Raw genomic sequence first — 23,594 nt, 5'->3', positions numbered from 1 at the left:
TGACCACTCTGTGCCAGATGACTTCTAGCAATAGGAACTTGGTGACCAAGTCTGAGTGTTGCTGTGACGGCGGCAGAGGATGGGGCACCAACTGTGAGCTCTGCCCGCTGCCAGGGACCACCCAGTACAAGAGGATGTGTCCTCTGGGACCTGGGTACACCACGAACGGCAGAGGTATAGTACTCAGTTTAAATGGATTGTCATTGAGAATAATTCAAACCTCCACGGCTGAAAAGATCCAATTAAGTAGTGTGGATCTGTCTTTGACAACATTCGGTGCTTAAAAGTGAGTGTTCCTCATTTACAAAGCTAACGGGAGTGTGGTTTAATATGTTCACAGGTTTAATTTACTGATGTACTAATGTCTGTGTTGATTTGGATCTTTAGTTATATAAGCAGATTGAACCCAGAAGACAAGTAAACATTAAAAAAGAAAGGCAAATTCACAAACACTGATGTAAAGCGGAGGGATGAGAGAGGTTGAGTCTTCAGGTGCAGAGGAAACCATGGAGCTTGATGCTGGGTGGCACGTCTCGGGAAGTTTTGACTCACTGTCCCCGAGGTTCCTGTAATGAAAGCTGAAACAAAGAAAAGAGTGAGCTGGGTTATAGGGCGTTAAGAGTTGAGACAGAGAGAGAGGGGTTAGACTCACCTTTATAGGTAATTGCAGGAAATAGAATTATGTAAGGTGTCCTCTTGTTCCTGAACTTAAATTATAAAAATTTAATTTAAAAGTTGACCCATCTTTACATATTAGTTTCAGCCTGTCCCTGCACTGAACCCCCTTGCATTTATAAGATGCACTAACAGGTTATATTAAGCTGTATATATTTTTATTTTTTTTACAGGGACGGATTATCTGTATTAATTTTCTGTTTGTACTAGAATAAGTGTACTCCTCCAGATGAACTCCAGTCTAACAGAGCATCCATTGTTGTACTTTGTAATTATGTCAGTATTTCTGTGTTCACAAGAAACCATTGATATGGTTCTATTAATTTACAAATGTTTAATGTTGGCCGTGTTGAAACCTCTTGCAAAGCACTGATTTATATTTTGCTGGTTGAGATCTGTAATTTAATACTGTACTCGACACACTCAGTGCTTAACAAAATGTCAGGTACGCTAGTGAAAACAAATGGATTTGTTCCATGTTAAAATCAAGGTCAAATCAAAAGTTATTGTCTGAATGAAGATGAGATCCACTGACTACTAATTCAGATGTATGCGTGACTATCATTTTTGTCCAGATATTGATGAGTGTCGTGTGATGGGGAACTTGTGCAAGAACGGTCAGTGCGTCAACACACTGGGCTCCTATCACTGTGTCTGCAAAACTGGTTACACCACTGACATCACCGGCACACTGTGTGTGGGTAAGGCTTAAATTCACCTCCAGTATTTACGCTTTATTGACTACCTACCTCAAGTTTTCATTCCTGCTGTCTAGTAAAGAGCTGAAACTATGTGTGTGGACTGCCCACACAGTCCTCTGAAAAAATGCAGCCCGGGTCTGTCCGTCTCATCATCTCCCCTTATGGAATTTCTGGCCACAGACTCAAAAACTCCCTCCGTCTTTCACTTTTTCTCTCTCACCTTCTCCCTCTAGATGTGGATGAGTGCATACAGGCACCGAAGCCGTGTAACTTCATCTGCAAGAACACAGAAGGAGCCTACATCTGTTCCTGCCCTCGAGGATACATCCTGCAGGAAGACGGAAAGAGCTGCAGAGGTGACATGCACGCACAAAATGCTAAACAGAACCTCTAAATATTCAAGAGTAGCCCACATTAAGTCCAGTGCTTCCAAGATCCGCTGAGTTCAGTGACACGCTCTCATTGCTGGAGTTAGATTTCAGGTTCCAGCTGCTGTAGTATTGAGTGGCCCGGGCCCTCTGCCAGTGTTCTGCTCACCGTCCCGAGACGCTCAGTTTGAAGACGTGTACCATGCGTCCGGGGGCTCTGACGCAGTTCATCCGTCTGGGTCTCTGTTTATCAGGCTTGTTTAGAAGTTTAAAGAAGCGTGGTCATAGTGTTCACTTGTTTCAGGCCTTTTTCATCTTTATTTATCGTAGCTGTAGTGCCCCCCTCTTCCGTAACTCTCTGTGCTTCCGGTGTCTGGTTCATTTGCAGTTCATTTGTAGGTCAGTGACTGTAGAAGGACTGGAATTTGACTCAGAAAAGAGCAGCCCCCATACAGTAGTCTGTCAGCTCCACCGTATTTTAAAAGCACTTTAAAAAACAGTTAGCAGTTTTAACTCTTTTTATGGTGTGCATTTTGTTTCAGATCTGGATGAGTGTTCGACCAAACAGCATAACTGTCAGTTCTTGTGTGTTAACACCATCGGTGGCTTCACCTGCAAATGTCCTCCTGGCTTCACCCAGCATCACACGGCCTGCATTGGTAAATACACACATGGATGAACAGGGCTCACTACATGTTTCACCCTGTGCCCAATGCAAACACAGTTTGTTCTTTCACTTTGTGGCCTCTTATTCCAGCCCGGCTCCTAACAGACCCCTGAAGGACCCTCTCGTCTAACCTTTACATACTCATTTAGTGTTAATGGACTCCGCCTGATATCGCTCTGATCTTATTAGCCTGGTTTGTAGTCATGGCAGCTTAGCGGCGCTTTGTTATGGAACATTGCAGTGGATCGCCATGACTACCACAAGCTTTTTTCCAGACCATAAAGTGGCTCCCATAACCTCACGCCAAACTAAAGACAGGGAACCCTCAGCGTTGGCTAAGGGAATTTACTGTGGATTTGGAAATTTGTTATTAATTTACAAGTAATGAGGTTGGAGAAACATACATGTGACATGAGTCTGTTTGTTGGATTCTCCTTCAAAGCGATGCCTGTTTGAGATCCATACTTGGATTGCCTGGTAGTGTTTTGGGACAGTAGCTACTCCCTCTGCGCTTTGAACACTTTTTCCCATATGTTGACCGTTTCGCCAAATGGAGATCTAAGCAGGGAATGTATTAGAGCACCTTTAAAACAAAGAAATGATCTGTGAAAAGATCCAGACAGGATTGCACGGCTAACAGCTGCAGTACAGAGATAACGAGATATTCTCGTTTTGATTTTAGTTGCTTAACAGCTCGAACAACACGACTGTGTTCATATTGCATCACTTATTAAATTTTCCTTTTACTTATTATTCTCAGTGTCAAGAGTGAACTTTCATTGTCCTGTGTTTGACATTACCTCGTCTGGTCTTATATAAGATATAAGATCACTAGGCTTTTAATCCAACCCCGCAGCAGACTGTGAGATTGTTTGTACCAATAACTCATGGGGACCTATTTTTTTAAACAAATGTAAACTCTGCATGGATTTTAAAGCGAATCAACACAGTTGTACCCATGTCTGAACCTTCCCTCATCTCTCTGTAGACAACAATGAATGTGCAACAGACCCCAATCTGTGCGGATCCAATGGTGTCTGTCAGAACACTGCAGGAAGCTTCAGTTGCGAGTGCCAGCGGGGATTCTCACTGGATCCCAACGGACAAAACTGTGAAGGTCTGAGGACGGTTGAAATCAGCTTCGGTATCAGCTTATTTACAGAAAGAAGACTTGTAACAGTGCTCTGTCGTGCGTTTGTCCTTGACAGATATGGACGAGTGTGATGGTAACCACAGGTGTCAGCATGGATGTCAGAATTTAGTGGGTGGATACAGATGCAGCTGTCCCCAAGGCTACCTGCAGCACTACCAGTGGAACCAGTGTGTTGGTGAGTAATACTGTTCTTTTTATCAGTAATGATTAAATTGAATAAAGTAGGAACAAATATCAAATCAAGATAACAACACGTTGCAACACCAAAAATCTCAGAGTCCATAAAATACTTAGAAGTAGCTCAGGCATTGAAAGAGTAATTGTGTTATTTGTTTCCTTCTGTGTACCAAAATAATAAGATTAGTTGGTTAAACCTCTATATTTAGTTATTAGAGTCTATTCCCATAGGAGCAACATTCATGGCAGCCTTTCCCAGTATTGTTTGTGTCCTTTAACCAGAATGACCCCTAGTTTGTTTACTTCCCATCCACTTCCCGTGACCCAGATGAGAACGAGTGTCTGAACAGCCAGATCTGCGGGGGAGCGTCATGCCACAACACCCTTGGGAGTTTCCGCTGCCTCTGCCCCACTGGCTTCAACTACGAGCAGACCAGCGGAGGATGCGCGGACGTCAATGAGTGCTCCACCAGCCAGACCCCCTGCAAGTTTGGTTGTTCAAACACAGACGGGGGCTACCTCTGTGGATGTCCGCCCGGATACTTCCGTGCAGGACAAGGGTATGTGAGCGAGTGTGTGTGAAAGCTGCCGTGGGTATTTCTGATTGAGTGACAGTTTTGTTGTTGTCGTTGTAGACACTGTGTCACAGGCATGGGCTTTACAAGTGGTGTCCCAGGAGGACAAGGAGGTGAGGAGGATGATAATTCACTCTCACCTGAGGCCTGCTATGAATGTAAGATCAACGGCTATCCCAAGAAGGGACGCAAACGCCGCAGCACCAACTCAACTCAAGGGGATCCTGTGGATAACCTGCAGGTAATCTGTATACACTGATCAGACAAAACATTATGACTAATCTGACCTTCTGAGGGTGATCTATGGAGTCTGGCAACAGGATGTTGTTAGTGGGGGAGTTTGGGTCCTATGGGTTGAGGGGAGGGGCCTCTGTGGATCATCCCACAGATACTTGCAAAGTTTGGGATGTAGTGAATTTGGAGGCCAGGTCAACACCTTGAGTGTTTTTATGTGTGTGTCTGTGTCAGGCTGCATCCTGCTGGGGATGGCTGCTGCCATTAAGGAGTGTCATTGCTATGGGGTGGGGGTTGTACATGTCTAAGTAACATCCACACTAATGCCAGGTCCAAAGGTTTCCCAGCAGAACACTGAATTGTCACAAGATGGTCAGTATTATTTGCTTCTCCTGTCAGTGCTCATAATATTGTGGCTGATAGGTGTGTAATAGAATTTGTTTGTGCGTCACATTGGAAACTCCTACAGTGTGACCTCACCAGAAGTTGGTCAATGTATCCCACTGTGAGACACACCTCTGAGTAGCACGAGTGGATGTCTCACCAGACCACCCTCCTTGCTTTCCACGCTGAGGGGACGGCCTTTCCTTTTGACTCATTTTGAATGAGTGGCAACACAGCTTTAAGTCCTTTTCATAGTGGGAGGGTCTCCACCCTGTAGGACACTAATTTGGTTAGCTCTGTAAGGAACTTCCAGGAAGTTGCATGAGTAACCTAAGGTTTTATTATTCAGTTCCAGTCATCTTGTGTTGTTCAGTTTCTGTTCTAAAATTGAAAGGTGGTCAACATAGCTGTCATGTACTATTACCACACCGTGTCATTTTACATGTCTTCTATTTACTTTACATCAAGTTTGACCACATTTCCTTTCTGCAGCTGACTGAGAATGAGATGATCAGCCTGGCCAGTTTGGACATTGAGGACACTCTCCGGTTCCACCTGAACATCAGTGACCTGAGTAACCGTGACCAAATCCTCGTCTTCACCCCGGCCTTATCCACGCTCAGCGACCACGTACGCTACAGCATTGACTACGGAAACGAGGAAGGCTATTTCAAAATCAACCAGAGGGAAGGGATCAGCTACCTGCATTTGAGCAAGAAGAAGGCCCTGGTGCCAGGGGCGTACTACCTTCAGATTAGTAGTATGCCCCTCTACAGGAAGAAGGAGCTGGCTGAGCTGGAGGACCAACATGATAAAGACTACCTCACAGGACAGCTGGGAGACATACTGAAGATGAGGGTGCAGATCATCCTCCATTAACCATCACAAGACTGAGAGAGGCAGATGTTGCCAGTGGCTGCTGATCCAGTGTCAGGCTCACACTCTCCAGAAAGGCCAAACATTTCTGACTCTGGGTCAGTAGTTAGAGGGAACTTCTACTTGCTCCAACAGGGAGAACGGCTCACCACCAAAGAGACAAGAAGGGGTTTGGGGGGGTAAGGGACCGGGTCATTTGATTACCAAAGATGATTCTGCATATCATAGATACAATTTCTGCGGAGAATACCAGCTGAACGTGGCAGTATGGAAGATTTCAGTCAAATGAAACGCATGTTGCCCGGCAACACAACTCCAGCTGCACTCAAAGCACTATTGAAGGTGTGAATAGGGTTTTTAATTGTAGGGTTTAATGTTGTATAATGATATGTGGAATCTGATGCCACTTTGAAGGGCATGTGGACTGCAGAAAGCTCTAAAAGCTGAGTTTTTTTTTTTAAAAGAACTTAGCTTAGGTGGAAGGAAAAAAGAGGCAAGTCCCAATAGTCTGAAATAAATTCATTTCCTCCCCTCAGGTAAATGACTGAACAAACCCAGATACATGGAAGTTGACATTTTACTCCTTCCCCCGATTTTAATTTAATGGAGTGAAGATGATAAAGTTTGAGAATAATTAGGAGAGGAAAGGAACCTACAATGGACTATTGAGATTTAGCCATGTCTGAGCTTGAATGACTCCTACTGCATATTTAAACTATGCTTTTCCATCTTTCCTACTGACTAGAATAATTCATATTTACTGGTGCTAGCAACACTTCCACGTAGACTTCTGAATGCACTGCACTACTATACAAAACTCCGTAGTCAACCAGATACAATCCCATCAGCCATTCTGAAGATTTCATGTCTTTGCAACCGTAACAGCTAGCTTCATAGCCTGTCTGCTCTCCTCTATACTACATGTAAATTGTGTTTATACTGTAATAATCAATGCCACTTTTTAATCTATGAAGCATTTGTAAACTAGAGGAAGCCCCTGGAATAGAGGGTGTCATAATGGTGCTTATAATGACCAACTACTTCCTTTGTAAACTGTGTATACATACACACACACCTGCACACACGAAAACACATTGATGATGCCAAACCTGGGCCTTCATGATTATGCACTGAGGTCTTCGTGGCCACACATCCTCTCACAAGTAAAATCAGTGCTGCATTGCCACGGACCAGCCTGACACCAGTCTGTGTTCTCTGTTCACATCAGTGAGGGTTTAGTTGTAAATTCACAATAAAACATATTTTTGGTGTACATGTACTCGCTGCTGTGGTTTCCCCTTTATCCAGATTGAATTGCTATCGTAATCAAGTTCAACAGGCTGCTGCTGCTGCTGGCTTCACGATAGAGGACTCTTCTGCAGTGCAACATGATCTCTGAATGTTTCAGTTATGACATTATACTAGTGGAATCAGTTATGGAGTTGAGTTTTAGACCATGATGAGATTTTTGTCCTGCACTGCCCCCGTGTGGGCGTTTGTGGAAGGTCATCATTTGATCATACAGAAGTCAAGCAGTTACTAAAAACATGTTAGCGTCACTCTCACTAAAAGCACCAGACTCAGCAAAGTACAAAATATTAAGTTTATTTGCTCTATAATGACATATACAACACTGAGCCAATACAGTACATCATAACTCTGAGTATTTCAGTTGCGTCCAGTGGATCCAAAACCTCCAGCACCACGTTCTGTCTCATCGAGTGTCTGAAAGAAAACACACGTGTTTTTGAGTTAATGATTAATATTAATCTGATGACGTAAAATACAACAGAAGGTGTGACAATGTTTACAGGCATTTTAAACCTAGCAGTCCAGCAATAAATCGACCCTTCAGGAAGACTGATGTTTAGTAATTGATCATGTTTGATTTTGGAGGCTGCACTTGCGGGGTTTTAAGGAGTTGGGATTCACTGCAGGAATGCGTCATTCGGTTTTAGTTAGGCGTACCTAATAAACTGGCACCAGAGTGTATATTTATGTACAATAATGAGACTGCAATTTACCTCTTGCTCCTTCAGATCCGGGTAGCAGATTCTCTCACACACCAGCTGCGCCACTCTGTCACCCTTCTTCACTGAAAGGAGGAACAGAAAAAAGAAAAAAAAATTATTTACATATGCAAAAACTCTACAAGTCCAGTTGCCTCCTTTTTTTGAACCTTTGTTGGATACATATGCACCGTTTCACAAAGCTCTTTAGATTTTACTAGTTAGGACTAGTTTGAGTCCTGTAAGCTCTTAAAAAATGAGCAAGCAGAATATTATATTCATACTCATTCATTTAGAGGAACAGATCATTTAATTTTAAGATCATTTTTAGTCAGCTTTGTGATCAGACATGTATGCATTTATGCAGTTTCGGTATCAGACATGCTAAATTCTCATTAATCCTGCTGTATGTACAGAAAGGTCTAAAAGGTTTATGAGTTTAGATTTGTATCCAACACACAATGACATGATGCGAGCGATGGTCCACCTTACTAATGCCACTTACTCACCTTCAAACGGTTCCTTGCTGAAGTTGAAGAGCACAATGCCCACATTTCCTCTGTAGTCCTCATCTACAACTCCAGCTGAGGGAGAACAAACATATTTAATTAAAATGGCTTACATGACAAGCTATCACTACTGGCTCATGGTAATTTCATCGGGTAGGTAAAAGACTCACCACCAACATCAATGAAGTGCTTTGCCGCCAGTCCGGATCTTGGTGCTGAGGAGGGAAAAAAAAATGTTATAGCTTGGTGTATCTAACTGCAACTGCTCTAACTTTAACTCAAACTGAGTCTGTGAACACAGGAAGGGCAACATATTAATGTGAGAGCTGCATCAGCATGTCAAACACTCACCCACTCTCCCATAGCAGCCATGTGGAACTGCTATCTGAATGTCTGTCTTCACGATGGCTTTATCCATCGGAGCAATGGTGTAATCATATGCACTGTAAAAACACAGAGAAGTGAGGTTAGCTGGTTTACGTTAGCTGGTTTACATTTTTTACACAAAGTGGTCATGGTACAAAAAAGCTGCATAAACTGACTTACTATAAGTCATCAGTGCAACCAAGCATTATTTAAATTTACTTACCTGTAAAGGTCATATCCTGCTGCTTTAGATGAGCCTCTGGTAGGTGCAGTGGCATGCTCAGAAAGTTTGGCAAATTTAAGGACTGGTCTTTCCTCTTCAGGCTTTGTTTCAATCCTTGCCTTCTTTGATGGAGAAACTGCAGAAGCGTCTGTAACCTCTAGGACGGGCATGTTGGCAAATAGTTCCCAGTTAAAAAACCAAAAAAAAAAAATTAAAGTACACTAAATAATTTAGACAGACTAAAAAACTAACTAGTTGCTGAGCTGAGCAAGAGACAGTACTGATAGCAGCTGCACCAGTTTCTTGGCGGGTGTTTCAATGAATTTCCCGCGCTGGAAGTTGCGTCAAATAAGCCCCTCCTCAACAACACGTCATATAAACGGACAAGAGACAGACCAGCGTTTATACAGCTCAAAATGTAGTCAAATTAAGTGCGATAGCTTATATAAGACACTACAATGCTGTAACTAAACGCGAAATGAGAAATAAAACCACAGTAGGTCCTGTAACCATGGCAACCATTCCCACAGAATGTCGCTCAACCGGTTCTCGCGAGAGTCGATGCTGTTGTAAACATTACTTAACGTCCGCATAAAAATATATTAGCCTACTAAAGCGAAAGACTACTGTGAAGGACTTATAAGCCCCGCTTTATATATACATCACATTAACACGTAGCCTGACACTTATTTGTCAACGCGGACAGGTTATAATGCAACGTACTAAAATCACAGCGGTCAGTTACAAAATGCTAGACAGGCTAGCAAAGCTAACGTCAATATGTACTTGGCATATCGCCGATGGCAACTTTGTCCATCTTAATCTCTTGCTTGCCTTTGTTTTTAGTGATCATTTGAGTGCGGATGTCTCTTCCCAAGAAAGGAGCAGCATCAAAAACCGACGAGCATAGCTGAAGTCCCTTTAGCCTTAGCAACAAGCGTGTCATACTATTTACTATTGTCGCCTGGAAGCTAACTGCTAACTCAGCTCCGCCTCCTCTCAGCTTCTCATTTTAGCTCCGAATGCTCGGTCCTCCAGTTGCATCCTGGGAGTCACACAAGCCTTCTGTCATTTTGGGGTTTGTAGTTCTTTTAATTGTTAATTTAACTGGACTTTGACTGGACATTTTTGTCAATTTGGCCCACCACACCACATGTATGCCGTGGCCATTATCTGATAACAGAGCTAAATATGGGTCAATAGTGCCTTAAAATCATTTAGGGCACCATTGTAATTATGTGATGATCTAGCGATAAGTTGATGACTTTGTCCCCAGTTTCTTAATCATCTATCTGTACTTGTGATTATTAAGTCAGATCTGAAATATTAAATCCATTGCTGCACCCGTGGAAATAAATCACCATTCCCACTCGGGATTCACATTCATTGTTTATAGTCAAAATGAGCACATACATATAAATGCATTAATAGGCCTATGCAAGAAGTTTAAATAAAAACCAAAGCAACTATTACACAAAGTACCTCAACGTTATATATATTTTGTTAATTCTTTATTTCATGTGATCACAATTACACATTTAAGTAAGAAGACAGACCGTTGGTTAAAATATACTAAAGAATTGGGTTTACATAATTTTTTTTCCCCTTAATTTGACTTAAACAAAAAGTGTACTGTGATAATAACATTAAAAATATTGAAACAATATAATGTGGAACAGGTAAACAAACAACTGTATAAAGGAGGTGTATTTTACATTCAGTGAATATCAAAAAATCATTATTACCATGGCTTAAAAAGAAATATAATGCCATTAATCATTTATGAAAGTTTTTACTTCACAAAAATATCCACTAATGAAGACATCTACTATATACATGTATTTTACAATCACACTCAGTGTAACCATGGCAGCAGCTTTTTATCTCTACCTGTGTCTCTGTTCGTTGAACTGATCTGACCATGTTAGGACCCAAAATTATCTGCGTACCTCTCACTTCTAAATAATCCTTTTTGTGCTTGTCCGCTTAATCCCATTCAGACACATTCACAAAGCCAATGTCAGAAATGCATTTTCTATTTTTAAAACTAGTCTTGTCCCTCATTGACAGCATGTATAGAGAACCTTAGGTGCAAAAGTTAAATGTTGTCTTTAGAAGCCAAATATCTGAGCTAGAAAGAAAGGGTTTCTTGAGTTAAATAAAAATGCTGGTGATGGTCTGGAAGACTGAGTATTATCCGTGTTATTGCAAGCTTCATGAACATGGTTCATATTTGGTATTACCATCTTATCCCTTTCTAGCTACAGTACTGTGTTGCCTGTGAGGTGCTCAGGAGTAGAATGTAAGCACACTCTTGTGGTTGCCTCTAATGAGCATAGTCGGTGGAAGGTCCTTTGTCAGAGTGTCCAGCCAGGCCATGTAGAGGAAGTCAGAGACAGATTCCTTACGGGCAATGGGCATGCTCCTGCAGAGGGTTAACAACACAGGCATACAGTATGTTAGACACCGTTTTTGTTGACACTGGATCAAGCTGGGTAGTTCAATGTTATCAAGACAACAGTCGGGTTTATACTCACACAATGATCAGATTGGCTGATTTGGAGTTTTCCTGAAGGAGCTCATTCAGTCGGACCTGGAGGTTAGTCTGTAAAACAGCAACCAGATTTTGTTGTTTGACACCAAACACCTCCATACCTGGATAATTAAGCCTATGCTGTATAATGGCAAAGTGACTAAGTGGCAGCGAGTTTACCTTCTCCTCAAACCTGCTCAACTCTTCATCAGTGATTTTCCAGGGTTGTTCTTTCTGCATAGTGTCAGTCACCCCACGCAGGCGGAAAGGCTCAATCATGTCCTCCAACTGCTTCAAGCTGGAGGAATGCAGGTAAAAACATGAGCTGACTGTGGAAAACATTACCTTTTCAACAAATAATATACTCTGAATGTGTTATTATGCTATGATATGTTAAGAGGAAAATACATGCAGTTACCTGTCAGTTCGGGGTCTGATGTGGAGGTCATCGATCACATTAATATCGCTGCAGTTGATCCTGAATTTCTCCAAAAGAGACTTCATCCTGCAAGTCAAATTGTCACACGTGGGTTAATTTCACATACAAGTAGGCAGTCATTGAAAGTAAATGCTCAGTAAAACGTCCCATAATGTAATGTGACGCTGTTGGCTCATGAATTTCTACATCGTGGTTTTGCCAGTTAATGTACCCAATCTATCGTCTACAGATTAAGCAGTGGTGGCGATTGAAACATCAATTTGTTTACTCACTCCTGTCTATCCAGCTCAGTGCGTCCAGGTTGCCCTGCAATGAAGATCCTTAATTTACAGTCTTTCCACTTCTTCCTGGTGGTGAGGATGTAGGGGAGCAGCAGGGTAAGACCTGAGAGAGGGGAAACACTTGTTATCGATATATTGGAAAACCATCACCCAAAATCCACTTGGTTTTATTATTAGAAATATCCAGTATGTCGTACATATATTTTTTTTTATATGTGTGGCCTTTAGAGACTAAGTCTAAGTCTATACTAAGTATATTCAAGATAACTTTTCAGACAGGATATCTCTAAGTATGAAAACATTTCCATAAAGTTGTCAAATGGATGAAACTTGGGTTTTGGCTTGGCAGTTTTTGCTTTTTATTGTTTAGCATTGTTTTCCTTATTGTCTGTATATTACTGAGGAAGATGTGATGTGTCTCTGTGTACGCATTTCTTAAAATTTATAGGCCCAGAGGAACCAGCACCCACCTCCATCGTCAAACAGCCACCACACATCAATGGTGCCTTTAGGCATTTTCTTCTTGAACTGAGAACTGGCCTCCAACAGCTCCTCATTCATCTTGGCAACCTGCATGGGTGGAGGGCCACACACTGACACTGGGGGAGAGAAAAATGATAGGAGAAATTGAGAGCCGGATGAGGGAGAGCAACAGCAGGAGGGAATATAATTCATTGACAGAGTGTGGAGAATTACGTCGGCTGGCGAAAGCAGTCCAAACTAAGATTAAAAGCTGACTCTACATCAGCAGGAACAGCCATCTCTCAGGTCTAATGTTCCAGTGAGTGGGATGCAGATTGTATACTAACGGCCATCGCTGTCTTGCCAAGACGCAGCTCAGTGGTGAGGCGTGTGTTTGTGTGTGCGAGCGATACAGAGACAGAGACGGATTGAGCAAGAGGCTGCAAGCACCCTCGGCTGTCTGGGTTAAAGCGATGCTCTTAAGAGATGCTCTTCAAACTGGAACGAAAGGGACCATATTATTGGATTACACCCTCAGAGACCTCTTTAGTCAAAGCGTTTGATTCAATTATAACTCAATATGGGGGTGGAGAAAACTCCAAAAAAAAAGACGTGAGTCATCGGTTTCATTTGTTAAATGTATGGTTTTTTTTTTATTCTCTGACTCAGTGGAAATATGAGAGAGGGTGAAAGCTACTTCCCCATTCTTAAAGATCATACCCACCTTAATGCTGCTTTAGAAAGCTTTTTTTAAGAGTCACTAACAAACAAATAATCTGATAGATACCTCTGGTTGTGAGGACTTGCTGAGATGATTTCCTGGACTTCCTGAACAGCCCTTTTGCTTTCCCTCCATTTGGCATCATTCCACCCTCCAGTGCCTGTTGCGCTTTTGCTGCCTTTAGCATCTCCTCTGAAAGACAGAATCATACGTCCATTGCTGTGAATATGTGAGATGTTTATTTGCCTTTTATTGTATAGGCTTCCTACAGGTGCACAACTGTAGACTGGAAGTTATTTTAGCATCTTATCTGTCTGTTGTCTGCCATTGTAAATACTCTGTAATCTGCAGAACAAACTGACCCGGCTTATCGATGTTATTTTATTATAATCATTTACTGTGGGCGGTCAACACAACGACACTGCAGTGCCTGATAGCTACTTTTATTAATCCTTTGGTGGTTTCAGACACGAGAAGCTAATTTTATAGCGAGTTCAAGTGAATTATTGTATTTACTTTTTATTCTTTTTGCTATGGACACATGCATTTCTTCGATATTTTTATTGTAATTCCTTCACATTCAAACTGACCTTCTGCCTCGACAATGTGCGACACATCCAGTCCCTGGTTTATCCTCAGGAGCAGTGTCCCGTACTCAAAGTCGAATGCATCACTGTCCAAAAGAGAATTAGGACAGCCGTTCAAGTCACAGATCACCTACCCACGTTAACAGCTGTGTATGTGTGTGTGGGCGTATTCGTGACTTACTGAAGTATTCCCACATAACTCTGCACAGCTTCTGAGCCTGCAGTCCTCCAGTTTTGCTTGAAGCCCATCATCAATGTGTTAGGCCTCATACGGCCAAGGCCAGAAGCCTGTAAAGAGAAGGACAACACTCATAAAGATAAAAGCCCAAATCAGAATGAGTTGATGACTGACACAACAGAAGCACCATGTTATCCATAGGTTGTAAAACCTGGTGTCTTCATTAACTTTCTAAAGCAACAAAAAAACAGGTCCCAGAAAGTTTCAAAATGTCCCAGACTAAGGCTATAGCAGTTTTACTGCCAGATTTTAAGACCGGATCACTCAGCAGATCTCACTTTGTCTGCAGGGACTCATCCAGTGCAGTGTTAATCAATTATAGCTTTTAATCTGTCGTACTGTTTGAAGTAAGCAATCCTGACAATGAACAGAGGCCTTATCTTGAGAGTGTGATAGTCTGAGCCATAAGAATGTTACCCTGCTCCTCATTAACTCCCTCCTCTTCAACCTCCTGCAATAATGTTCGGGCCAGATCCTTGCGATAGGTCTTGGTCAGAGTCATAACAAAGCAATAGATACTCAGTGTTGTGAGGAATAAATGGGTCAGTAAATCCTTCTTCTGCAAAATCGCCTTTTTATCAAAACTTGCTGGTTACACTCTAATCAGGCGCACTGTTCTTGTTTTGTTTCAGTTTTATCAGAGACATGTGTTGGCACTGACCTTCAGCAGACTCTCAGTCCCGTCCCTGAAGGTCTCACAAGCCACAGCCACGTAAAAGGCCTTGCGTTTGGTCTTCCTAAGCCATTGCTGGTTCTTCTCCATTCCTGCATTCATCTCTTCAAGGGCCTCTGATCTTGGACCCTAAAGAGATCACAAAATAAGGAAGAGTTTGTTTTAGAAGGTAAGATATCCCAAATACATTGATTTTTAAAAAAAAAAATCAGAACACATGCCTGACCATAAACGACAGTTGACATTTCCCTCATACCTGCTTGATATTTGACTATCCATTGCATAGGATGTTTGTACTCTTAAATTAATCTGCTCAATGTACAAAGCTTGATATATTTTTTTAAAATAATTAAAGTATTTATGCACCGATAATGAAATCACAACATAACCTACCACAAACACTTCACTTGTGAGACAGAGGCCATAGTTCTTAGTGAAGGAGTGAGCCAGGTCCAGGAGAGCAGGCCTGCTTCGTGCTGAACCTGTCAGTACTAAGATCTGAGGCCTATAAAAAAAACAGAATGTTTTACAGCGTCACACCCTGTGTATGGCTTCTTAAAATATCCCAAAGCGCAGCAACGCAGATTCTTACCTGAAGTTCTTGACATGATCTTCCACGCCAGACAGCGAAAGGGCGTTGTTGACTGCGCTCACAAATGTCACAGCCTGCGTCGACGAACCCCAGTTCACGTCTGGAGATGAAATAAAAACTGGTTAGTTTAACCATATCGGCATCACGAATGTGGAGCACTTTCAAGCATGCACAATTAATTTCCTTACTTGGCTTCTTGACTGTGACATAAACGTAGAGGAGGATTTCAATGGCATATGTGAGCAGAGCCGCCCACCAGTTGATAACAAACATAACGGCACAGCAGAGCAGTGCTCCCAGTAAGGATAGCCACATGTTGTAGTATTTATAGCCTGGCCTCCAACCTGCAAAAACAAACAAAAAAAAGTATGCTCTGTTTTAATGTATTCTTTGTTCCTGCAAACATAAATTCAGGATAAAAGGAAAAATCGTAGCGCTGGGTGGGTGGTTACTACTAAAACTTTTCGTTTGTGTGCTGCTGTGTAGAGACCCACCTGGAGACTTGGCGTAGGATGCGTGGAAGCAGGAGAAATTAATGAGAGCATATGATGCCAGGAAGAAGTTTGAGATGATAGGAGCGATGACGTTGAGATTACCTACAAATGCAAAAAAGAGGTTGCTTTGACTTTGGAACAGGCATGTGAATATGCATAAAAGGCAGCTCAATTTGGCTCCTTGAGGTGAAATCATATGTGATGGTATAAAATGCATAAAGTATAAGATGTTAGTTGTTGTAAGGATGCTGAGATGATATAGTCTGACTATGACTCACCAATGAGAATGAAGGCCACAGAAATAATGAATGTGAGGACATAGCCACGGAGTGGCTCGTTGTTCTTGCCATAACCTTTGGCAAAGAAGTGCAGGATCTTGTAGATATTGTCCGTACACAGTGCCTGGGGAGGGACAGAACTCAAGTTATAAAAGGTTTCCAAAAGTTAAGAGCCACTTTACCTGCACTGCATTTGAAAAAAGTAGTTTAGTTACTGACCTGGAAGACTTTAGGCGCACTGACAAGGGAAGCCAGGGCTGACGAAAGTGTGGCTGAAAATGTTCCGGCGATGATGAGTGGACCAAACCCAGACACCATGGTCATCACCTGAATCGGAAGTGACGAGCAGGGACCATTAATGGTTTGGGGAGAAAAAAAGAATCGCCTTGTATGCAGGTTAAGCTGAAAGTCTGTGTACCTGGAAGTTGTTCATCAAGCCAAATTTGCACGTGTCTACTGCGCAGGAGGAGAAGTTATAGCCAAGTTCACAGGCAACAGCTGCTGAACCGTTACATGGTACCCCGGGAGTGACGATGTCCGTACTATTTCCAGTGGCATCCCGGACAACAGTAGCAGCTGTGCATTTAAGGAAAAGAACCGATGCATTGCTTGAGATTTTTTTATTTATTTTTTTAAATATAATGTTTTCATGTGATATCTAGACAAATGCTAGCTTGCAAGCACAACTTAGAAAATTCTCTGGATTGGCACACAGGTTACTGTTCTTATGAATAAGTCTAAACCAGGGCATAACTGTATACCCCAAAGGTAATTCTCCAGAAGTGTACTGTTTTTCTTCTTACACCAGTGAGTAATTTCATTCACTTCAGTTGCATTTTATAGATTATTGTACTTACAGACACAAAGGGCCACAGCCAGGTAGGTGATTCCAGTGATCAGGATGGCCAACAAGGTACCTTTAGGTATGGCAGCCTGAGGATCCTGTAAAATAACACAGATTGATGTTACTATTTTATGAAGAAAAAGGTTTCTGTAAATAAAAATATAGTCAAAACCATAAATTAATTAATAAGTGAAAGGTGTTTCTGATACAATCCCAATGATTTATTCACAGTATAAAAACTACACACAGTTTTTTAATCACCTCTAGCAATTTATTTAGAAACCTATGTACCATATCATAATATAGCATAGCATGATAATGAAAACTTACCCTCAAGTCTCCAGAGATGTTGGCTCCAGCCAGGATGCCCGTAGCCGCAGGGAAAAAGATGGCAAACACTGTAAAGAATGACTCTGTACCTCTAAAATCTGGCGTAAAATTCTCCATGAAGATTTTGGCTGTAAAAAAAAAAAAATAAAAAGAGTGAGAGGTCAAGTGGAGAGGAAGAGTGAAAATGAACAGTGTGAATGAATACAGTTTCATTTGTTATGTGGACGTGCAATGGTTACGTCTCTTACAGTCGTAATTGAAAAAGCCTTCGGCTTTCTTATCTTCGGTTGCAGGGATGAATGTTCCCACAAATACGTTCACGATGGCCACCAGCAAGATGATAAGTAGGACAATCTGTGCCTGTGGGTAGAAATGAAAGAAACGGATTAAAGTTGGGAGTTAGGGCGCTTTATCACGACAAGCCCAGAGACTGGTGAACTACCAGTAAAAACGTCCACCTCTCACCTTTGCCTCCCATTCCATTCCAGCAACGGATATGCCCAAGAGCAGCACCACCGTAATGACGCCGACAATTCTGATGTCGTTTAATGGATCCACCATGAGAAGCTCATGCTCCTGAGAGTGTCAAGGAAGGGGTACAAGTGAGTGTTCAGTGTCTTGCAAATACACATTTCTATAGTTGCTTCAGCACTGACTCGATAATTGTAACATCACACACCGTGAGCAAATCGACGACTGTCTCCGCAAATCCCACCACATACATGGCTACAGCCACTGCATTGGCAAAGGCGAAAATCAAACCAATTGATCCGCCGAACTCTGGTCCCAGACTTCGAGATATCAAGTAGTAGGCTCCACCTGGAATGACAAAATGAAGCACACACACACACATACAGTAGTGGATGATTAATCGCCTTATCTGGAAACATTGTCCTCATGATTATTTCATCATCTCAATAAAAGACTTGAAGTCAGCAATGAGTGTGTGTTATCGCCGGGAGTATAAATTTATAAATTATGTTTTAACTGTTGGTGTTGGCAGTGAAAGTTAATCAGTAGTTTGTCACTTGTCACTCTAAGTTCTTGTACATTAAGTTGTTTTATGTGAGTTGACAATGCAATGACTTACCTCCTCTCACCACGCCATTAGTACAAATGGCAGACATGGAAAGGCCAGTGACGGTGGTGACCACACAGCTGAGAAGAATGACCACAATTCCCAGACCTGCAATGCACAAATGTAAGCAAATAATTAGCATTATATTAAAGTGATCAGTCATGCAGTGCTCTGTGTGAAATGAATGATAAACACACCAACACACGCAAGACTTAACATGCTCTATAAGGCAGTGTTTTTCAACCACTGTGCCGTGGCACGCTAGTGTGCCGTGAGAGATCGTCAGGTGTGCCGTGGAAAATTATCCAATTTCACCTAATTGATCTAAGAAAAAAATTTTTTGAAAACAAATTATTTATTATCTGCAAATAATATGCCATTGTCGAGTGTCTGTGTATATATATATATATATATAAGACTTTTTTCTTTGTGTTTATTTGATTCCTATTCAAGACACTTTGACAAGAATGACTTGTTAATACAGAGTTTCATTATTTTAACATTTTTGGTTGGTGGTGTGCCTTGTGATTTTTTCAATGAAAAAAATGTACCTCGGCTCAAAAAAGGTTGAAAAATGCTGCTATAAGGGCCCTGGAGGCTATAAGTGACAGTCATCAGCTTTACTCGGTCCGTCTACTGCTGGCGGATTTCTCTGCCCCTCGAAACTATTTAGTTACACCGCCAGAACAAAAGTGGCTGCTGGCAGATCGATGAACACACAAAACTATTAACAGAATATCCTCTCTCTTTGTCTCACACTCTTTAATGTTGCTCAGAGAAGTTTGGCTCTCAGAATAGACCTTGAGCAGTTATTACGGGAGCTCAGAAAAGCTATTCAAATTGAATTTGCAGCAATTCAGTGCTTCCCTGCAAACGACAGGAGAACTGTGTAATTCTTTAATTGTCTCTGGAATTACCTAAAATTACCGTTTAATGGCATGCTAATTTGTCACCAGAGCACAGATTTGTACGATCTGTCTGCTTTTGCCCCGGGCAGAATCATCTTTGGATTCACTGATGGAAACTGACTCGGCCAAGTCTAGTTCATCTGCCTAACTTACATCTAGTGAGCTTTTTACAGACCAACACGAGCAACCGTTCCCAGCCTGACCAGAGCTGTGTAATAGGAACTGCGAATAAGTCCTCTTAAAAACTTCCAGGCAGCCAAAGATGAAAATAGAAATTACAAAAGAACCAAAGTAAAATAATGACTACCACCAGAAAGGCTGCTAAAATCCACATTGGACAAGTTGGACGAGTATAGATGTGCTCTTGACTCACTTACCCCAGCCAGCCTGTCCAAACACCCAGGACAGACGAATGAACAACATGACACCCCAGATGTTCAGCATGCATCTTACCTGTGGATGAGAAGAACAATTTAAGTTCAAATTCTTCACTTTGTGACCATGATTTGAAGCAGCTCAAATGTAAACGACTGCCAGACTCTGGCCTTGAAAGCCCCACTTGACCCTGCAGTGTTATTGAGACACATGGGGTCTCTTCTTGCCAGGTCACAGTAACGAGTGACCCCGCTTATATAAAGCAGAGGGGAGCTCACCATGACCCAGCGTAACTCACCAGGACACCCCTTATCCAGCCAAACTTCACTCCTCCTTGGCCTTTTTCAATGGGAGCAGACTCCAGGTCATCAGAGGGGGTCCCGACACTCCCCTCACCTTCATCCTCCACGGTGTCCGGGACAGAGATCGCTCCATTCTGTTGCGAGAATGCAGAGGGGAAAAAAATAAGTGGATGGAAACTTTTACATTTTTCTTGATAGACGTAAGTGAGATATAATCGTAATAACTGTGATTTACCAATTACAAAAATAATAATAATTATGAAGAAGGTCTGTGGGGCTATGTCTTTTCTGTTCTCCCATTATTAGACACAAAACGTGTTTTATTGTCAGGATGTTTCTCCTGCTTAGAACATTACATGAAACACTGATTCCCAGTCAACATTTTAAAATCCCATCGTCAAGATGCTGATCACTGATGCATAACCAAACGTAGCCACACAATTTGCCCTCGTGTGCCATGGCAAATTATTTCTTTCATTTCCAGACAGAAAGAGTGCTAAATAATTTTATTTATCTGTTTAGAAATGCTAATCCAGTTGAGCCTATAAACACAGCTGACCTACGACCCCCCATCTCTTTGGCAATACGGCCTAATAAAACGCAGTAAAAACTTCAATGTGTGTCAATTCTGTTAACTGCCTCTGAGTTCAAGAAATAACTTTTGGTGTCCTTTTTAGTTTTACAAGGTTTTACATAAAGAGATGAACTGTGGACACTGTGAAGATTTTTGAATGATTAAACAGTAGTAAAGTATCCCATTTCTCTCTGTTTTAAGTCTTTAACCTGAAGGGATGACCTGTGTAGCTCAGGGGCAGAACAAAGACTGCTGTTACATAGTCAGTGACTTGAGTTTGGTAGAAAAACAGGTTGGAGTTACTTTCTGCAAAAGGTGACGTGAAGGACAAACGTGCAATATTGAAACAGAAAACAGCGTGCAGATCATTTATTGCCGGAACTCTTATTGAGCACCTTAGTATTCAGATTTGAAAACTTTAGTCAAATGTTTGCACACTTACCTTCTGAAACACATCGTGGAGCTCCTGCAGGGATGGTCGCACTGCTCTGTGACCACTCACGCTGCCTGCATTACGGTAGAAGTCAATGTGAGGCACACGGTCTAAAGTGTCATGACCAAAGGCACTGACCACCGAGGGCCGGACAGTGCGGCGGTCCCCGTTAGCCTCCTCGTAGACTGGAGGTTCATCCAGATTGGCATCATAAGCGGCGTTAATGTGCTCCCCTGTGCTCGACCTGAGCCTCTCCATCACGAATGCTGCAGGAGGTTCTCAGACTTAAACAGTCAACGGTAAAACAGTGTGCAGCAGTGCAGGTCTAAAGTCTTCAGACATCCAACCGTCACTCAACCGGTGTTGTTATCCTCGTTTATTGATATATAGACTTGGCTATGTGGAGAATGCTTCCGCTGCTCTGAGCTTCTTGATCTGAGGTTGGTTTGTGTCAAATGGCCTACCTTTATACCCAAGATCCCAGGGTCATACACTGGCTGCCAGTCATTGGCTAATTCTCTGGATCAACCCTCAGAAAAAAAACGAACAAGGGGTGTCAGATATGTCCTTGCTCCATCCTCGGGGACACAAAGGCACTGCTTAACGATTAACCAAGTCATAAACGCCAAGCGAAAGATAAAGGCGCTCATTGCCTGAGTTCTGGAGAATTGATTACTAATATTATTGTCTGAAGTGCAGGGAAACAGCACATGTTGTTCTGTGGTTGCAGTTTATGGGTCTTTGAGAAGTATTTCCTCAGACCTATCACCGGGAAGCATCCACAAGGAAGTTCCCATTTAAAGAAAAGCTATATAATGAAGGAAAGTTTTCAAGGTTGCCTCAGCCTATACAGTGAGAGTGACTTTGACAGAAAAAGAAAAATCTTAATTTTTAATAGTATCCAATCAGATTTAATCACAGACGCTGTGTGATAAGGGGAGGAAGAGCCATAATACAGTGAATAAGAAACTGAGCTCTGAACTAATTAAATAAATGTTACCTCTAATGATTCTGTTTGTCACAAACTGTTAGGAAGGAACGTCAGTGGGTTGGCAAGCACAGAAGAAATGGCCTTATTCATGAGGAGTTAATATAAGACCATGAATTACAGGAACATGCCGGAGGGAGTTCACTCAAGCCACATGACTTCTAAAGTGCCTTTAAAAGACCTCTTAACAGGTAAACTTCCTTATTACTGATACACCACAGTGATTTATGCGCACAGTGAAAGGCAGGCTAATGACTTGAAGCCTGACCTTGGATGTATTGCAAACTGAGAATAATATTCCAGCACGTGTGTTTGTGTGCAGATTGAACGGTGGCAATCAATTTCACAACGCTTATCGGATTCGAAACACAGGGGTTCAAAGCTGATGTGATTTTTCTGTATGAGTAATACTGAGTCATGCTGTGGAAAGAAAAATGTCCACCCAGGGTGCAATGACTACACCGGAGTAGAACTTTTCCCTTGCTGCCTCACTTCTTTTTCGTAATCAGACTGCAAAAGGACATTTTTACAAGTGACGACAGTTGTATGGTTGCGCTTAGAGACTCTTAGTGGTTAAACAGCCCATGGTCTTGTCTCATGCCACACTGCTGTTTTTTCCTAGCAGTGTTTGTGATCATCTGACTCTCCAACAGTTTGGACTTAAAATTAAGGTGATTCCTTTTTTATTATCAAGGCTGCTTGACATTTCCCTGCTCTGCTTTAGTAAATCCGGAGGACGCAGCGCTCCTCTGAGGACTGTTGAGCCTGCACAGTAGCCGCAGGTGCTCGTGCTACAGTCTGCACGGAGAGTACGGCAATCTGCACTCTGCTTAATGACCAGAGGGCTTAAAAGAGGTAGAAAAATCCCATTGCAGCATTTATCAAACCTTGCTCTGCAACGCAAAACAAGTCATTAAATGCGTAAATGTCGACATCTGCAGACGCGATTCCTGATGCTACATTTTAAATAGCCACAACAAATAAACAGCCTTGTAAACCTTGTAGGTCACCTTTGCTGTCAATGTCGGCCTGCTAATTACGTCTGTCGTTCAGAAATAAAATGGGACACCTCCAGTCAAACATAACTTTTTCTGCATGCTTTTATTAATGAAAAATAAGGTTAGAGTTAAAAAGGGGGAATTAGTAGCTGCCATCTTTTATAATATAAAAACGAAACGAAAGTGCAAGACTAAATAATTCAACATCATGGTAAAACTGTGTGTAAAGATACTCACAAGCTACTATTTAAAACTATAAAGCTTCTTAAAATGTAACAATTTTACAGATATTAAAACTAATAAGATAAAAAGAAAGAACACTCTTCTGTAATTTGTAATTTTCCACTTCATAAAATGTTTGGCTAGGACGGCTCTCACTCTGATTTGAATTGCTTAATTAAATGATCACCTTTGACCGAAGCATACAGTACGTCTCATTTTATTTTAAAGTGACATTAACGTGTGAATAACCACGAAAAGGAGATCCAAGAACTGGGGCAGCTTAGAATCAGTTAAAAGTGAATTATTAAACATATACGGTTTATATTC

At 41.8% G+C, this 23,594-nt stretch overlaps 3 protein-coding genes across 4 annotated transcripts; 1 reads left to right on the top strand and 2 right to left on the bottom strand.

Moving 5' to 3' along the window:
* Positions 1-6: 6 nt before the first annotated feature.
* On the top strand, positions 7-7,089 carry LOC311485678 (fibrillin-1-like). Its single transcript, XM_084541244.1, has 9 exons — positions 7-174; positions 1,251-1,376; positions 1,610-1,732; positions 2,287-2,403; positions 3,400-3,528; positions 3,620-3,739; positions 4,070-4,301; positions 4,377-4,557; positions 5,427-7,089. The coding sequence occupies exons 1-9, from the start codon at positions 18-20 to the stop codon at positions 5,811-5,813; spliced, it is 1,572 nt and encodes a 523-aa protein (XP_084397370.1). The 5' UTR covers positions 7-17; the 3' UTR covers positions 5,814-7,089.
* Positions 7,090-7,227: 138 nt separating this feature from the next.
* On the bottom strand, positions 7,228-9,912 carry dut (deoxyuridine triphosphatase). Of its 2 annotated transcripts, XM_084541245.1 has the most exons (7): positions 9,752-9,912; positions 8,918-9,074; positions 8,680-8,771; positions 8,499-8,543; positions 8,329-8,403; positions 7,835-7,905; positions 7,228-7,535 (listed from the first exon to the last, which is right to left on the bottom strand). In XM_084541245.1, exons 1-7 carry the CDS (start codon positions 9,861-9,863, stop codon positions 7,479-7,481), a joined length of 609 nt encoding a protein of 202 aa, XP_084397371.1. In that variant the 5' UTR covers positions 9,864-9,912; the 3' UTR covers positions 7,228-7,478. The 2 variants fall into 2 exon arrangements, with proteins under 2 accessions (XP_084397371.1, XP_084397372.1); XM_084541246.1 differs by lacking the exon at positions 9,752-9,912 and having other exon boundaries at positions 8,918-9,740.
* Positions 9,913-10,750: 838 nt separating this feature from the next.
* On the bottom strand, positions 10,751-21,855 carry slc12a1 (solute carrier family 12 member 1). Its single transcript, XM_084541668.1, has 26 exons — positions 21,069-21,855; positions 20,049-20,186; positions 19,753-19,828; positions 18,480-18,575; positions 18,069-18,208; positions 17,855-17,965; positions 17,638-17,749; positions 17,390-17,517; positions 17,073-17,157; positions 16,634-16,791; positions 16,435-16,542; positions 16,216-16,339; positions 15,938-16,039; positions 15,632-15,787; positions 15,444-15,543; positions 15,245-15,356; positions 14,840-14,980; positions 14,122-14,228; positions 13,944-14,026; positions 13,420-13,545; positions 12,641-12,769; positions 12,162-12,273; positions 11,869-11,955; positions 11,631-11,748; positions 11,455-11,522; positions 10,751-11,342 (listed from the first exon to the last, which is right to left on the bottom strand). Exons 1-26 carry the CDS (start codon positions 21,315-21,317, stop codon positions 11,207-11,209), a joined length of 3,102 nt encoding a protein of 1,033 aa, XP_084397794.1. The 5' UTR covers positions 21,318-21,855; the 3' UTR covers positions 10,751-11,206.
* Positions 21,856-23,594: the final 1,739 nt, after the last annotated feature.

Source organism: Chelon labrosus (assembly GCF_963514085.1).
Source record: "Chelon labrosus genome assembly, chromosome: 3".
Lineage (NCBI taxonomy): Eukaryota > Metazoa > Chordata > Actinopteri > Mugiliformes > Mugilidae > Chelon > Chelon labrosus.
This window is presented reverse-complemented; position numbering and strand designations above follow the sequence as displayed.

What these genes read in the sequence shown, in the direction of transcription:
- dut (XM_084541245.1), bottom strand. Translation starts at nt 9,863, where the DNA reads ATGACACGCTTGTTGCTAAGGCTAAAGGGACTTCAGCTATGCTCGTCG. An exon ending in GCAGGATATGACCTTTACAG is followed by an intron (nt 8,772 to 8,917) that starts GTAAGTAAATTT and finishes GTGTTTTTACAG; the next exon opens with TGCATATGATTACACCATTG. An exon ending in CAGCAAGGAACCGTTTGAAG is followed by an intron (nt 7,906 to 8,328) that starts GTGAGTAAGTGG and finishes TCCTCCTTTCAG; the next exon opens with TGAAGAAGGGTGACAGAGTG.
- LOC311485678 (XM_084541244.1), top strand. Translation starts at nt 18, where the DNA reads ATGACTTCTAGCAATAGGAACTTGGTGACCAAGTCTGAGTGTTGCTGT. An exon ending in GTACACCACGAACGGCAGAG is followed by an intron (nt 175 to 1,250) that starts GTATAGTACTCA and finishes ATTTTTGTCCAG; the next exon opens with ATATTGATGAGTGTCGTGTG. An exon ending in AGACGGAAAGAGCTGCAGAG is followed by an intron (nt 1,733 to 2,286) that starts GTGACATGCACG and finishes ATTTTGTTTCAG; the next exon opens with ATCTGGATGAGTGTTCGACC.
- slc12a1 (XM_084541668.1), bottom strand. Translation starts at nt 21,317, where the DNA reads ATGGAGAGGCTCAGGTCGAGCACAGGGGAGCACATTAACGCCGCTTAT. An exon ending in GGCTGTGGCCCTTTGTGTCT is followed by an intron (nt 16,792 to 17,072) that starts GTAAGTACAATA and finishes TTAAATGCACAG; the next exon opens with CTGCTACTGTTGTCCGGGAT. An exon ending in ATCAGACCCCGAACTGACAG is followed by an intron (nt 11,749 to 11,868) that starts GTAACTGCATGT and finishes GCATTCCTCCAG; the next exon opens with CTTGAAGCAGTTGGAGGACA.